The 16,148-nt window shown below is 35.2% G+C and overlaps 1 protein-coding gene across 9 annotated transcripts in view; it reads left to right on the forward strand.

Annotated features, from left to right (window-relative positions):
* The window catches only part of ADAMTS6 (ADAM metallopeptidase with thrombospondin type 1 motif 6), a 362,071-nt gene that overhangs the window by 33,272 nt on the left and 312,651 nt on the right, over window positions 1–16,148 (forward strand). Inside the window, exons 1-3 of one of the 9 annotated variants that reach the window (XM_063700715.1) lie at window positions 180–812; window positions 8,205–8,579; window positions 11,012–11,376. In XM_063700715.1, the coding sequence (XP_063556785.1) occupies window positions 8,483–8,579; window positions 11,012–11,376 (462 nt within the window). In that variant the 5' untranslated portion in view covers window positions 180–812; window positions 8,205–8,482. Of the gene's footprint in view, window positions 1–178; window positions 813–1,170; window positions 1,432–1,451; window positions 1,626–1,789; window positions 2,382–8,204; window positions 8,580–11,011; window positions 11,377–16,148 lie in introns of those variants that run through there. The other 8 variants (XM_004058773.5, XR_010131756.1, XM_063700714.1 and 5 more) reach the window with 8 other exon arrangements.

A 16,148-nucleotide genomic window follows, 5' to 3' on the forward strand; every position in this document is an offset into this window, starting at 1 on the left:
AAGAGAGTTTAGAGGAGGAGGAGGAAAAGAGGCGGAATGAGATAGGACAGAGAGGTTAGAGAGGCCAGAATTTCTCTCATTCACAGTGTGGAAAAGTTGACATTGTCTAAGCCCTTCTGAATGGCTGGTAGTTGGTTACCCCGATTGTACCTCTACCTCCCCTCCCCCTCCACGTGACGACCCAGGACACATGCGCACCCGACGCAGCCCAGGCACATCTGCAGACTGACGTCAGTGTGCTCTGCCTCCGAGGAAAAGCTGCCAAAATTTTCTCCTGCTGCAATTCAAGTTGGCTGGGGGCCGGTAGTGAGATCTAGGGCTACTTCAACAAAACTTTGCTGCCCTTCCTGCTCCTCTTGTCTTCTTTTCTCCTGATACCTTTTGATGCTCTGCACATGTTATTTGCATAGCAAAGGCACTAAGCTTTCCAGGAAGAGAGGGCACCACTTCCACCCCCAATAAGTCTTTTTTCCCGTCTTTTCTTTCTTTTCCTTTCCTTTTTTGGGGGGCGGGGAGGGAGAGAAAGGGGGTTTGCAAAGGCAGCATCTCAGAGTGATAGCCTAGATGTATTGAAGGCATCTCTTATTCTGCCAAATCGGAAAGTCAGTTCTCTAAAGCCCGGGTTAGCCAGACCATAGGGTTTTATTCTGGCTGCAGAATAACTGGCTGGTGTGGCTTTGCAAAGGGGGGCAAAAAATAAAAAAATAAAAAAAAATTAAAAAAAGTTAGAGAGGAGAGGGAGTACGTGAGTCGTCCAGTGCAATCTCTATTGTCTGAAACTTACTTTTTATCAGAATTTGAAGATGAAAACGGTAAGGAAGACTTAACAATATTCAATGAAGCTTTTTTTTTTAAACCAACAACTTGTGCTTTGCTTGTCTTCCGAATAACGCTTAGAAAACTTTTTTTCTGTGTGTGTGTTTTTTTTTTTTTTTAATGGCAATGAGTGAGCTTGACTGAACTCATTTTACAAATAGATATCTTTTTAACTCCAGACTTGTTGGGGGTTGTAGAATTCTGGGACTTGCAGTTATTTTATGATGCAAAAAAATACGTTTATTTTATGAATATACAATACATGTTTTGTGAAGTGGACTTGATTATGATTATTGTAATCTTTTAACTGATCACCAAATAGTAATCCGGAAGGTAATAATGATGTGTGTGTTTTAAATTGATTTCCAGTTTTCTTAAAGAAAAGTCTTATGCATTTTGTAGTTTCATGTCAGTGTCGTTAAGTCTTCAGACAAGTGCATATTTTATGCCTGGGCTCAGAGGGTAGCATTAATGTGCTAGCTGTAGCCCCGATGCTCTAGGACATGTTAAGCTCTTAATAGGCTAATCAAAGAGATGGAAACGTGTGTTTTTGATTTACTTTTGGCCGCTTGGGACGTGCTAGACTCATAACCCTCCGGAGCCTTGTTTATCGGGGTATGTCTGTATATATGGTGTATGGGACCAAAGTTCAGGGATTGAGGAGGGAGAGTGAGAGTGCAGGAATGGGGTATTGGGAAGCCTCTTTCTGATAATATGTGCTACAATTCCTGTCTTTGATGCTTTCTTTCCCTGTACTAGAGGAAAAGTGAGCGAGAGATTGAGAAAGCGCACTGAGAGGGAACAAGAGAGTGAGTTTCTTACTCTTGTTTTTATTTGAGCTGCCGGTGCAACGCGTTTGGGCCAGATGCCAACTGTCTGGGTCACACGCGTTTTATCCAAATAGATTTAGCGCTGCTGTCTGGAAATGGGCTGCTGAATGTTAACTTTAGGATCAACTCAACCAGGGCAGCTCAGACTGTTACCCTCTGTCTGGGCGAAGTGGAATGGTGGGGGCGGGGGGAGGTGAGGGTGTGCAGAGCAGAGAGAAAAAGGGAAACTGAACCATTGCTTGGAACTTTAAAAAAGACACTTGAGTGTGATTTTCAACATATTCTTTTTATGTTCAAGTGTCGTGGACTAATTTTCTGTTCTTTTTTCTTTCTTTTTAGTTTCTGTTGATTAGACTGAAATGTTTAGATGTGGGGATGAGAGTTTTCAGAATTCATGACAGGAAAAGAAACGTAACACAAAATTGGTGTAGTTGAAAGAAATTAAGAAAATTAATTTTGGAGATAATTGTTTTCTTGTGTTGCAGCAAAGTGGTAACTGCAGTCTGGTTTATGTTAATTCTGTGCTTAAATGTGATCGTTAGTGTTTTGAATTTTTGAAGAATAGCATTTAGAGGCAAATACGTTGATTTCAAACAAATCAAATTCATTCATTTGCCACAGCTGCAAATGAAGTCTGTGTAGTGGTCTTAACATTTTTGTGATTCCCAAGAAGAAAAACTTCTAGCCTGAAGACTGAAAATACTGTAATACTCCTTACGTCTGGTCCCAATACCTGTAAGATTAATTCCTACTCTTGTCTACTCTTAGCACTTCCTCTTTATTTCCTTAGTAATCACTAGTAGTAGTAACTAGGATGGGTCTTTATGCCAAATCTTATCAAGTTTGTGACTTTGGTGAGTGAATGAAGGGAGTTACCATATTAAGAGATAGTTAACAGCATATTTGGAATATGTGTTGGGGGTAGTGGGGAGAAAAAGAGGGGAAGAGGTGGATAGCTCTCTTGCTTCTGCCAAAAAACATGGTTGATTATCAAGCTAAGCTCAAGAGAAAAAACTTATAATACAGATAATGTGTATTTACTTGCTATCTGGAAAAAAGTGTGAGACTACATGTAATTTAGGGCTTGAGTTTTATAAATCATGGTTTGTATTTTTGCTTTTAGCTCATTTGCTTGATAGATATGTTTTGGGTAATTTATGTGTTTAGTTTCACCTTTCCTTGGAAACCAATCTCACAAATTTTATAAATGATCTAGAAACCTTTATACTTAGAGCCTAATTGTGTCCTTAGCATACGGTAGGTGATAATAAATGTGAGAGAATAAATGGAAATGAAAGAAGTTAATTTTCATATGTAAAAATTAAATACCTGAAAGGAGCATGGTATTGTTGTTTCTTCCATGGAGACCAAATCAGCCTTAAATAAATAACCAGAGTTAAGATGGATGAAAGAAGTTGAGAAGAACATTATACACGTTCTTTAGCTTCATAATAATAGTTCACAAGAGGAAATTATTACCTTGGCTACTCCCCGATCACTTGAGTGGGAAGTAAAGATGATAGAGGAAAAAAGACAAGTAATACCCTCCAATCAGGGCAGACTACTGATGAAATCACTATAGTGCAAGTTGTCTCATCATTTTTCTTCTTAGGTAGTGTAGCTTTGATCCATGGAAGCAGGTAAACGATCCCTTAACTTTACTGCCTGGTGCATTTGTGTTAGGGAAAAAAGCATATGTGAAATCAAAGTGAAATGGACGTTTTGGTTCTGTTTTCAAATTTAAAGTAGTTATAAGTATCATTATCGTGACCAAAGTTCTTAACTCCTTGCTGTAAAAGACAATATAACTAGTTGATTGACTCCATCATCATATCTATTATTTCACATTTCTGAGGAAAAGAGGAACATGAAACTATTTTTGAAGGAAGGCCTTTGAAAAGTGATGTTAGATAATGAAGGAAGGAGGGCTAATATTATTTAGCTTAAAGTACAGAGACACTTTACATCATATGTAATCTAATCTCTTAACAAGTCTTTGTGAGATAGACATCAGTATCATGGTTTTATAGATTAGAAAGCAGATGCAGAGAGGTTAAGTAACTGGGGGTCAGGCCAGGACTCAAAGCCTTTGTGCTTTCCACAACATAATGATGTTTCTGCTATACAATTTAAAAGGTCAATGCATTGTGATTTTTGGACAACTGTTTGGTATTTCAATGTTAGTCAGAACTTTGGAAACTATATCTGAAAAGTCACAGCCTCTACATATTTATGGTGTCCAGATTAACCTCCCCACCAGGTGTCAGAAAGTGGGTTAACTCATTCACTTTTATTGTGTAGGTGACTAAGAGCAGTTAGATTTGTTAGTTGTGTTGATTTTAGTTAAATTCCTTTTTTGTTTGTTTGGTTTTTTTTTTGAGACGGAGCCTCGCTCTGTCGCCCAGGCTGCAGTGTAGTGGCGTGATCTTGGCTCACTGCAGCCTCCACCTCCCATGATCAGGTGATTCTCTTACCTCAGCCCCCGAGTAGCTGGGATTACAGGTGCGCACCACCACGCCTGGCTAATTTTGTATTTTTAGTAGAGACAAGATTTTGAAATGTTGGCCAGGCTGGTCTCAAACTCCTAACCTCAGGTGATCTGCCCATCTCAGCCTCTCAAAGTGCTGGGATTACAGGTATGAGCCACCATGCCTGGCCAGTTTTAGTTGAATTCTATCTAGACTCATTTACTTAATGTTAAGTTTCTTCACTGAGCACTGGAGGCCAAAAAAAAAAAAAAAAAAATGTGGGGAGGGAGCAAGGGAGTGATAAAGGAGAAAGAAACTCATGTGCCAGCTATTATAACTAGTGTTGGAACTAAGACTATAACTGGTTTGTTTAACTTCAAAGCTCCTGCTTTTTCAACTATGCACCAATGCCTTTTTTACTGCAAATCCTTAAATCATATAGTAGTCTACTTCTGGCCAAATAGGTATTACTTTTTTTTCTCAATGCTACTGGCTTAGTTAACTTGAGCATTTACAGGAGAGTAGGTAAGAGTGAAGGTTATGAAACTGTAACAATTTACAAAAAGAGCAGGACATTTCTCAAGAGGGAAAAATAGTTGCTCCCTAAATCCAGTCAACTATATTGTAAGTTTCTCAGTAGTTTCAAAACCTAGAAAAATAGGAGAAAAAGGGATGACTGATTCAGTCAAATCTATCTCCATTGCTAGAAAATTAAATGTGTTAAGTATATGTTTTTTAAAGGAAGATTATAATCTAAAGTATATGAGGGACTAATTTAATGTCATGTTATTACTCAAAACACTCCAGTGATCTAAAAAAATTAAAACAATGAGAATGAATGTTGTTCAAGAGGTGACAATTATACTTTAATATTACATGGGAAGGTTTAGAGTATGGAATCTGTATATAAGTAGGTTGGAAACCAAGATAATGGAATTCTTATTGCCGTTATTGAATAATGGTATAACTTAATCTCTCTATAAATTTTTACCTGAGAAAGGATGTATAGTACCTGCTATCTTGCCTAAATTAGTGTAGAAGTAATTTCAAGAAGAAACAATGACTGTATGTGAAGTTGTTAAAAACTATTCACATTAACTAACCGATACCACTTATAAATATATCGACTGGGTGCAGTGGCTCATGCCTGGAATCCCAGCACTTTGGGAGGCTGAGGCTGGCGGATCAGGATGTCAGGAGATCGAGACCATCCTGGCTAACACAGTGAAACCCTATCTCTACTAAAAAAAAAATACAGAAAAATCAGCTGGGCATGGTGGCACGCACCTGTAATCCCAGCTACTCAGGAGGCTGAGGCAGGAGAATCACTTGAACCTGGGAGGCGGAGGTTGCAGTGAGCTGAGATCGTGCCACTGCACTCCAGCATGGGCGACAAGAGCAAGACTCAGTCTCAAAAAAAAAAAAAAAATCTTGTTTGACATTGGTTGTTATTAACTACTGTTGACTGTTTAAATTTGAGTTCCTTAAACTGGAAGTGTGATATAATACAAAGAATTTAGACTTTAGAACCAGACAGCCTTGTGTGAATCTGGGCTCTATTGTTTTATACCTATCTGACCAGTGAGTTCAGCTTCTTTATTTGTGAATTGGTGGCTGTATTAGTTATCAATTGCTGTGTAACAAATTACCACAAACTTAGTGAATTAAAACAATACACATTTATTATCACACAGTTTCTCTGGGTCAGGAATCTAGGGGTTATGTCCTCAGCTTTAGGGTATCTCACGAGCCACAAAGTGTTGGCAAGGACTAGGGTCTTTACAGAAGGCTTGACTGGGGAAAAACCTGTTTCTAAGCTCACCTATTACTGAATAGGATTTAGTTTCTTGCATGCTGTTGGACTGAGGGCCTTAGTTCCTTGTTAGTTATATCAGAGGCAGCTCTCAGTTTCTTCAATGTGGGCCTCACCAAATGACAGCTTGCTTGCTTCATCTAAACCAATTAGGGAAAGATGTGGCTAGCAAGATGGAAGTCAGAATCTTTTGTATGTAATAACGAAAGTGACATCCGCTCAGTGTTGAGGTATTCTTTTGGTTAGAATCAAATTAAGAGGAGGGGGAGCAAGGGAATGGATATGAGGAAGCCAGATTATTGGGCTCATCAGAGTCTACTCTGCCACAGGCGCAGAGTATATTTACTTCACAAGATGGTTTTGGAGATTAAAAGAAGCAATATGTATTAAAGTTTTTTATTTTTGGTCTGATCTTAAACTACCTTTCTGGTTATTACCTGTTAGTTTTTTTGCACAGGAACAAAATTTGCTATTGCTATTATTACTAATATTGTTTACTATTTCCCATTTTTTTCTGGTTATCTAGACTTTGTGGAATGCATTTCTTCTATTTGTAATGATTACCTCCAGCAATTTGACTTGTAAAATTGTATTCGTCTTCCGGGATCTATCTGAAATGCTTTTTCCATAAACATTCCTTAATTCATTCTTCTCTGACCCAGAAGTCATCTCCCTCATCTGATCTCCTGCAACAACTTTGCACAACCTTATTACGGCATTTGTCAGTCTGCCTTACATTTTTCCTTGTTACTTAGATTATGAGCTCTCCAAGGGCAAGGATTGAATCTTAATCTTTTCTGTTTCCCTTAATCCTTTTCTGTATTCTGATGTTGTTATAAAATCATCTTTTAAACATAGTAGGACAATATTTGTTGATTAATGAATTAGCTTTTCCAAGGCTTAGCAGTTTAATAACTTGTAGAGACAGATGTAAGGGATTTAAATGGCTGTTGTTGTTTTATATGTTGTATATACCAATATTTCTAGCACCGTAGGGAATGAAGTGTTTCACATAAGTTAATTTTACAGTTAACTACAAATACTTTTTATATGCCTAAAGTGATTTTATTTTAACCACTATTCATTTATTCATTCTTTTACTCATCCATTTTTTTCAACCAACAAATATATAGTAAGAATTTATTATGTGAAAATTTCATATATTAGGGATTTGGAATGAAAATCTTTCTAATCTCTTTTGTGTACTTTCCTAACTTACTAACAATAACTTATCTTATTAAACACATTTATCTTCTTATTTTGGACTCAGGCATAGTGTTAAGAATATCACATATTGAACTATATAACACAGTTATACATACAATAGGAACTGTTAAACTATGTAAGACCCATTTGCCTCTACCCCAAACTATATTACTTTGGGGTTCTAAAACTACATTTTCGTTTTTTATCCTTTTTTTTTTTTTTTTTTTCTGGTTACAGTTTGGCTGTTTGTGGCTAGTTTTTAGCTCTTAGTTATTTTCTTCTTCTGATCTGCTGTATGCGGGGAAACCAGGCAGCCAAGTATACTATTCTGTATCAAGTGTGAATGGAGACTCTGAGTGAGGTTGTTAGTTGCATGTAAAGTACATGAGATAGGACTTGAAATCTGTTGTAATACTTGAAGTTTTAAAATTTTCTTTTAAGTTACATTCCAGAGAGTTGAAATTGACTCATGAGTTGCCTTATAAGTCACATAAGACTTCCAAGTAAAGTCAAGGGTTATAGTACATACAGTTCAACTTTTTAGAAGTTTAGCTTCTGATACTGTCTTAGTATTCACAGATGGCTGCTAAATGTCACTATTTGTAGATCTACTTTGTCAGAAAAAAAATGATAGGTGCCTTATAAAGCAACACAACAATATCTGGATATGAGTGTGTTTAAAAGGCATGTTATAGAATGGGATTACATATTGTTTGTCACTTACATATAATGAACTGAGGTAGTGAAGTCAGCCGACTTTATTTTATCAAAAGGAAGTTAACTCATTGCCCATCATTGTTATCTTCAAAGTTTTTAAAAAAGAATTATGATTTCTCTTTAGATTCCTTATTTGATTATTAAGTAGCTCTGGCATTATGCTGATAACCATTTTGGTCTCCAATTCTGTGTCTAATCTTGTGAATGTTTATTTAGACTATAAAGAATAACAATGGTCTAATTTAACTATATTATTTTGTAGTTATGTCTTTTGGCAAGGATTCAGTACTATATAGGACTTGGATTTTTCCATTCTGGATATTTTTCAGTTAACTTAAATTTTTTTTTTTCTAGGTTAAAAAATGGCCATACTTTAGTAACTAATCAGCCTAATGCTTTGCTTATGAAAACTTTTACCATCATTATTTTTTCATTTTGGATTGAGAAAATGAATCCAGATATAGAAGAAAGTGCAGGATGTTGGATAAAAGTGGCTCTTAAACAGTGGAACATCCAATAACTAATTTGCAAGAAGTTTTAAAGAAATAAAATTGTTATGCTTCGATTTTGGTATGGTATTGACTCTTTAGCACATAGGTAGCCCTCAAAAAAATCATCCAGTTTTCTAAATTATGGAAATTTTGTGGAAGACGTTGACCTGGATTTTGAGCCTCATCATGGCTTCATCGGAATTTCATAGTGACCACAGGCTTTCATACAGTTCTCAAGGTAGGATTCTTGCTTTTGAAACTGACACAAAATATTGCTATTAATTGGACAAGAAAAGATTCTGCATATTTAGTTTGGGTGGATAGTTTTTCTTTGGGATATGTAGTGATAGGAATAGAGGCCTACTGTGTCAATTCGGTATTAGTTTCATAAATGTTAAGGGCTATGCGTCGTTTAACTTGTCCTACTAGTATTTAACATCCCGTGGATTTTAGAGTTGACTGGTCTTTCTTGGAAAATGATAGACCCCAGGCCTTGTTCTTCTGAAACTTAAACTTTAATAAGCTTGTTCATTACTAGAGTTTATGGGCAAGGACATGTTCAAAGAGAATCCAAACATTTATGCTGTGGAAGAAGAAACCAAATAAATTATGATACAGGACCCTTTTAATATGGACCCTTTGTGAAAAAATACTTTTGCAAACCTGAGAATTCTGATCTAAAGACTAGAATCTGAGTGTAAAAATGAGAACTGTAAGAAGTGCAACTTTTCACATTCTAATCTTTATAATTTTAATCTATAGAATTGAGCTTTATATTGTAGAAATGATCTTAACAAAGCAGGCCCAGGAGTAAATGTCATTTTGTTTTCCATGGACCAGTCCAGTCCTTATAGAATTATTGAAAGGCATACCTTTTGGATTTCCCTCCCATGAATACATAGTAATAGATAATTTTTTGGTGCCGATGAACCAGATTTTCAAGACTATTACAGATTGATATATGTGTCTAGAAATCCATGTTAAAAAGTGTGGCTGTCAGAGTAAATCAATGAAGCCATGACATTTAGTATGAACTCTAATTATTTATAAGAAGTGAAATAAACACTGTCTTTGAATTTATTTACATTTGGTTATGGTTTTATGGGAGTTTATATTAGTGTGTAAACTCCATGTATAGACACTGAGGCAAATAAGCAGACATTTGGTTTACCTTAGTGGTAAATCTAGCTGAAAGAAGGTACAGCTAAGAAGGTAGATGGAAAATGTTTAGTACATCTAAATGAGGAAAATATGTTCCTCATTTAGTTCTCTGAAATTTTAGTCAAGCTGTTTTTAAAATAGCTTTATTGAGATATTACTACACATACCATAGAATTCACCCATTTAAGGTATAAAATTCAGTGGTTTTTAGTATTTTCGGCATTGTACAACCATCATAATAACCTATTTTATTTTATTTCATCTTATTTTTTGGCACTAGTGTCATCGCCAACATAATCAATTTTAGAACATTTTCATCACTCCAAAAAGAAGCCTATACTTCTTAGTGGTCACTTCCAAATTCCCTCCAAACCAGCCTTCACCTCCAGCTGTAGGCAACTAAACCTTCTGTCTGTAGAGATTTCCCTATTCTGGATATTTCATATAAATGCAATGATATGTGGCATATTGTGACTTGCTCTTTTACTTAATGTTTTAAATGTTAGATAATGAACTTTGATTATGAAGACAGTTGTTTTGAAGGTTCATTCATGTCATAGCATGTATCATTACTGCATTCCTTGTTATTGTAAAATAATATTGCATTGTGTGGATATACTACATTTTGTTTATCTATTCATCAATTGATGGAAATTTGGTTTAATTCCCCTTTTTGAGTATGATGAATATTGCTGAGCATTCACATCTAAATTTTTATGTGAATGTGTGTTTTCATTTCTATTGTGTATATACCTGAGAGTAGGATTGCTGGATCATATGATTAACTCCATGTTTAAAATTTTGAGGAATTGTCAGACTGTTTTTCAAAGTGGTTACAGCATTTTACATTCCCATTGACGTGTTTTTGTTTTTGTTTTTTGTTTTGTTTTTTTTTTTTGAGACGGAGTCTTGCTCTGTCACCCAGGCTGGAGTGCAGTGGCGCAATCTCGGCTCACTGCAACCACCGCCTCCCAGGTTCAAGTGATTCTCCTGCCTCAGCATCCAGAGTAGCTGGGACTACAGGCGTGTGCCACAACGCCCAGATAATTTTTTGTATTTTTAGTAGAGGCGGGGTTTCACCATGTGATGATTTCTTAAAAAATAATAATTTCTACAAGGCTATAGAGATTCTTTTTTGGATAACTTTCAAAAACAGATTCTGAGCTAAACTCTTTTCTTTTACATATGTGTGCTTCTCATTTTTTATTTCAAAGTAAAATTTTCATATTTCTTGTAGAATTTAGCTCTTAGGATCCATGTTTTAAAAATTAAAAAAGTAAAATAGTCCTTCACAAGTAATATTGAAATGATTGCAACTTAATCTTCAGATTTTAAACTTTTATTCTTTCATTTTTGTTTAATATAACTTTTTTTGTACATACCTCACATATAATGATTCATAGTTTTAATTGACATAGTTGTTGTTTATATTGCTGCTTCTTTGTTCCGTTAAATTTTCTTTTCTTCCATGTGTTTTTTTTCTGGATTCTCTGCCTTGTGATTACAAAGAGGAATTCCTGACTTATCTTGAACACTACCAGCTAACTATTCCAATAAGGGTTGATCAAAATGGAGCATTTCTCAGCTTTACTGTGAAAAATGATAAACACTCAAGGAGAAGACGGAGTATGGACCCTATTGATCCACAGCAGGCAGTATCTAAGTTATTTTTTAAACTTTCAGCCTATGGCAAGCACTTTCACCTAAACTTGACTCTCAACACAGATTTTGTGTCCAAACATTTTACAGTAGAATATTGGGGGAAAGATGGACCCCAGTGGAAACATGATTTTTTAGACAACTGTCATTACACAGGATATTTGCAAGATCAACGTAGTACAACTAAAGTGGCTTTAAGCAACTGTGTTGGGTTGGTAAGTAGATGCTATAATTTTAAACTTCTGATGGGAAAATAAGTTTGCAATGTAAATGTCTTTCCTCAGATTAAAAAATATATATATATATATAGGTAGTTTAAGTAGGAAGGTAATAGTTTAAAATTTTTTGCTATTTCTGCTGCCTTTGATTTTGATTTTCTCTTTAATAATGTATTGACTTTTCGAAGGGCAGCTTTTAAAACTCTATTATTAGAAGAGGAATGAACAAAACTTCAGATTTCCCTTTAGACTTATGTTTTTCTGTTCAAATAAGATATCTTTTATGCATAAACAAAACTCAGTCATTTTTGAAGAATTTTAGGGTATGTTTGTATGTATATGTGTATTATGGCAGGAAGCCATAACACTGATATTCTTTTTATAATATCTTTCTTTGATAGGTAACATATCTTAAAATTTCTTATGACCTACTTATAAGTTCTCAAAGTAAAATCTTTTATACAGTGTCTATGAGATAATTTTTTATACATTTATATGAAGATTGATATAAATCTTATTTTAGTTAGAAAATGGGTTCTAGGCTGGGTGAGGTGGCTCATGTCTGTAATCCCAGTGTTTTAGGAGGCCGTGATGGGAGGATTACTTGAGGCTAGGAGATCAAGACCAGCCTGGGCAGCATGGCGAGGCACCCATTTCTAAAAATATATTTTTAAGAAAGAATAGAAAAAAGAAAATGGATTCAAGACTGCAGGGTTTATCCTGGGCATTTGAATCCATTCTAGTCTAATGGTAAATACACAGTTCAAAGTTGCACATAGTAATAATTGCAAAACAAAGCAAATTTCCATGCTTTCTCTTCTGTGTTTACCCTGTTCAGGCTAATGTATCTGTTCGATTAAAGCTGTATCTGTGAAAAGGGTACAAACATTTTGATGCTCAAGGAATATTTTCAGAAACTTTTTCTTTTTTATTATAATATACCCATATTCTTATTTCTGTTTCAATATAAAATAACTATAATTCGAGTTGGGTTTAAATAAGTTTTAAATTTGAAAGGACTATCAAGAACTACACAATGGAGAAAAACATTTCACTGTAGATGTATGTAGGAATGTGCTCCAATTGTCTACTTTCTATCACTGTTAAGTAAAATGAACCAAAATATTTACTTAGCTTGTAAGATTTAGGCTTAATTTCTATAAATAGACAAATTGAGTATACTCATTACTAGTTTCTCTATAAGCAGTGTTAGGACTTTATCTATAAAACAGATTTATTTTTTTGAATAAAATTATCCAACATGTGTTCTAAAACTTCTCATATGTTAAAATGACACACTATTCATTATCATAGAAAAATACTATTCCTAGTCATTGACTAGGTTATTTATATTTGGCATTAACATTAATTATGCCATTGCTAGTTTTAACAGGGTGATGAAATGAGCACATTCAAGATTTAGAAAAAAACAAAACAAAACTAATTCCATTGTGGGATTTGAGAGAAGAGTGATTGTAGATATGAAGATAATTTAGAGCATGTAGGAGACAATAAGGGCCTATTCAAAGACTATGGCATTGAGAATGAAGACAGAATGAATTTGAACCACATTTAGGGACAAAATTTAAAATATTTGCATCCTATTAATTTTTTCTTTCCTGACATGTAATAAGACAGAGAATACATAGTAGGTAGTTAATAATATTTTAAAAAATTGAAATAGAATTGAACTTGTGAGATACAGGAGAGAATGCAATTGAAGATGGCTGAGATATCTCTTTTGGATGAAAGTATATATGAATGTTATGAGTTGAGAACGAATGTCAGAGGAGAACTGGATTGGAGAGGAATTTGAAGAGCGTGCCTTTGATATAGCAAATGTGAGGAATCTGAATAAATAAAGGTTAAAGATATCTAATGGTATTTGAGAAATATAGCTCTGAAGTTTAGAAAAGAACTCAATTCTGGAAACGAGTAACTTCAGAGCCATTAATGTAGGTGACTTTATGAAATTGTGCAACATGCTGTTTGATGACTCAAAAGTGAGAATAAAGTTGAAAATGGAACCTTTTCTACAGTGAAGGAGATGACAAAATGTCACCTATTCATCCTTATTGAGACTTTCTGTCTCTTGTTCTCTTTCCCTCTGTTAACACCTTTCTATTTTACTTCGTCTCTTATTGACACTGTATGGTCCGTGTTAACTAAGTTTGATTATTTGATTAAGGTGTGATCTGCCAGGTTTGTCCACTGAAGTTACTATTTTTTCCCTTGGCAGTTCGTAAGGAATTTGTGAGCAGATGTTTCACACTTTTACACACCAGTTTTAGTAAACTTTACCTTCATTCTTATTTTGTATAATGTTACTTTTTTTTTTTTTTTTTTTTTTGAGACAGGGTCTTACTCTTGCCCAGGCTGGAGTGCAGTGGCGTGATCTTGGCTCACTGCAACCTCCACCTCCTATGGATGTTAATTTTTAATCAAATGGAATATGTAAACAAGTGTTTTTTGAAAAATTCTACTTTTCAAAGGCCACCACTTTTAATAAATTCTATGTTTTTAATCATTCTATATAAAATAGTTGTTAATGCAGAGATCATTAGTGTTTTCTAATCATATCTCCTCACCCATAGTTTTAGTGCTGGGACTCTTGCACCATTCAAAAGACAAAATTCCTAACATTATAGTCTGTCAGCTTCATATAATGTCATATTTTAATTTGCTGTGTATTTGGACCATGGTTTCTTACTCAGGTTTTGTTTTTTCTGGAGTTTCTGTTTACTTTTACTTTTTCTCATTGTGAAAAAAACATATCGTTTCTTTATCAAGTGATTTAATATTTTCCAGTTCCTTAGTCCTTATATCTATTGCTTGAAATACATTCCATTCTTCTTTGGAGGCATTTTTCATGGAGCCATTTAATTAATTTCTTGGGCTAATTTCTTGATGTTAGTTTCCGTAACATCTCTCATTTTGGGACTTCTTTCCTAAATTAGTTCCACATCTTTCTCTTTCTGAGTTTACATCCTGGTTTTGTTGGAGAATATCTTCAAAAATTACCTCAGAACAGCGACTGGGAAGTAAAGTTTCTGAGTCTGTGTCTATTTGAAAGGGACCTTATGCAGCCCTCATGTTTGATTAATCATTTAGCTGAATGTGAAATTCTGGGTTCAAAAAATCATCTTCCTTAAGAATGATGGATGGTGGTACTGGGAAAGGGAATATATAGGGCATAAAATTTATTTATATGGTTTTATAGCTTTAAAAAATGAAAAATACTTAAAGGTCTTAAAAGTTAGCATTGATTCACAGGTATAAGTCTGCTGCTAGTCTGATTCTTGTCCTTTTATTCTTTAAAAATTTTTTTTAGTTAAAAAAAATTTCCCTCAGTGAAAGCATGTTCCTTTTATCCTTCCTGTTTCAGGAATTTATAACATGGCTAACTATGGGTTTTCTTTCCTAATTTCTGCTTGGTATTTGATGGGTGCTTTTAATAAAGACCCTCCTTCAGCTTAGAGAAATTAAAAAAATTATTTCCTTAATAATTTTATCTTCTTAATTTTTTCTTCCTCCCTGCACTCTCTTTCTGGAATTGGTTCTCTGCTTCGCTTATCTTTTTCTCTTTTTCCATTGTTTTCTTTTTTGTTCTAATTTCTGTGAGATTTCCCCGATTTCGTCATCTTTTCCTTCAGTTGATTAAAAAATTACAGCAGTCATATTTCTAATTTTCAAAAGTTATTTCTCTTTTTCTTGGATTTTCTTACATTCTGTTCTTTTTTTTTTTTTTTTTTTTTTTGAGACGGAGTCTAGCTCTGTCGCCCAGGCTGGAGTGCAGTGGTGCAATCTCGGCTCACTGCAAGCTCCGCCTCCCGGGTTCACGCCATTCTCCTGCCTCAGCCTCCTGAGTAGCTGGGACTACAGGCGCCCGCCACTATGCCCGGCTAATTTTTTGTGTTTTTAGTAGAGACGGGGTTTCACTGTGTTAGCCAGGATGGTCTCGATCTCCTGACCTCGTGATCCGCCCACCTCGGCCTCCCAAAGTGCTGGGATTACAGGCGTGAGCCACCGCGCCCGGCCTATTCTGTTCTTATTTCATGAAAACTGATTATCTTCAGTCCCTCTGAATATTAGAAAAACCATATAGCTAGTTAGAAAAGCTCAATGATCTAGACTTTCTGTTCATTTAGTCATGTCCTCAGTTGTCATTCTCCCCTTTTCATTATTCATTCATTTCACTAATACTTATAAGTACCTTCCATATAATGGGCACTGTTGTAGGTGCTAGGATTACAATAGTGAAAAATAAAAATCTCTATTATCATATAGCTTGTATTCTAGTAGGTTATACACACAAAAAGATAAATAAATAAAAACTATAATACGTTGGGTAGTGATAAATGCCAAGGAGGAAAAAGTATTGATCAAAGACCCTAAGGGAAAGGAGGAAGGAAATGCTGGCATCTGAGGGATAAGATTTCCAGGTAGAAATTTTCAAGTACAAAGATATGATCTGAGAGTGTTTGAGGAACAGCATGGAGGTCACGTGGCTGTAGCCAAGAGAAAGGGAGGGAGAATAATGGAAGTTGAGGTCAGAAAGGAAACTGGGAGCCAGATGTAAAGGCTTTAGGGGACACAAAATAAAATCAATGATAACTACAAGTTCGAGGCCTGAGCAACTAACATAATCTAGCAGCCATCAACTAAGATGAGAAAGACTCTGGAATTAACTGAGATGAAAAAGCTGTTCGAGGAGTAGGTAGGGGGATGTATATCATGAGTTCGGTTGGAGGTGTTAAACGTGAGATGTT

The sequence above is a fragment of the Gorilla gorilla genome, chromosome 19 (assembly GCF_029281585.2).
Source record: "Gorilla gorilla gorilla isolate KB3781 chromosome 19, NHGRI_mGorGor1-v2.1_pri, whole genome shotgun sequence".
Classification (NCBI taxonomy): domain Eukaryota; kingdom Metazoa; phylum Chordata; class Mammalia; order Primates; family Hominidae; genus Gorilla; species Gorilla gorilla.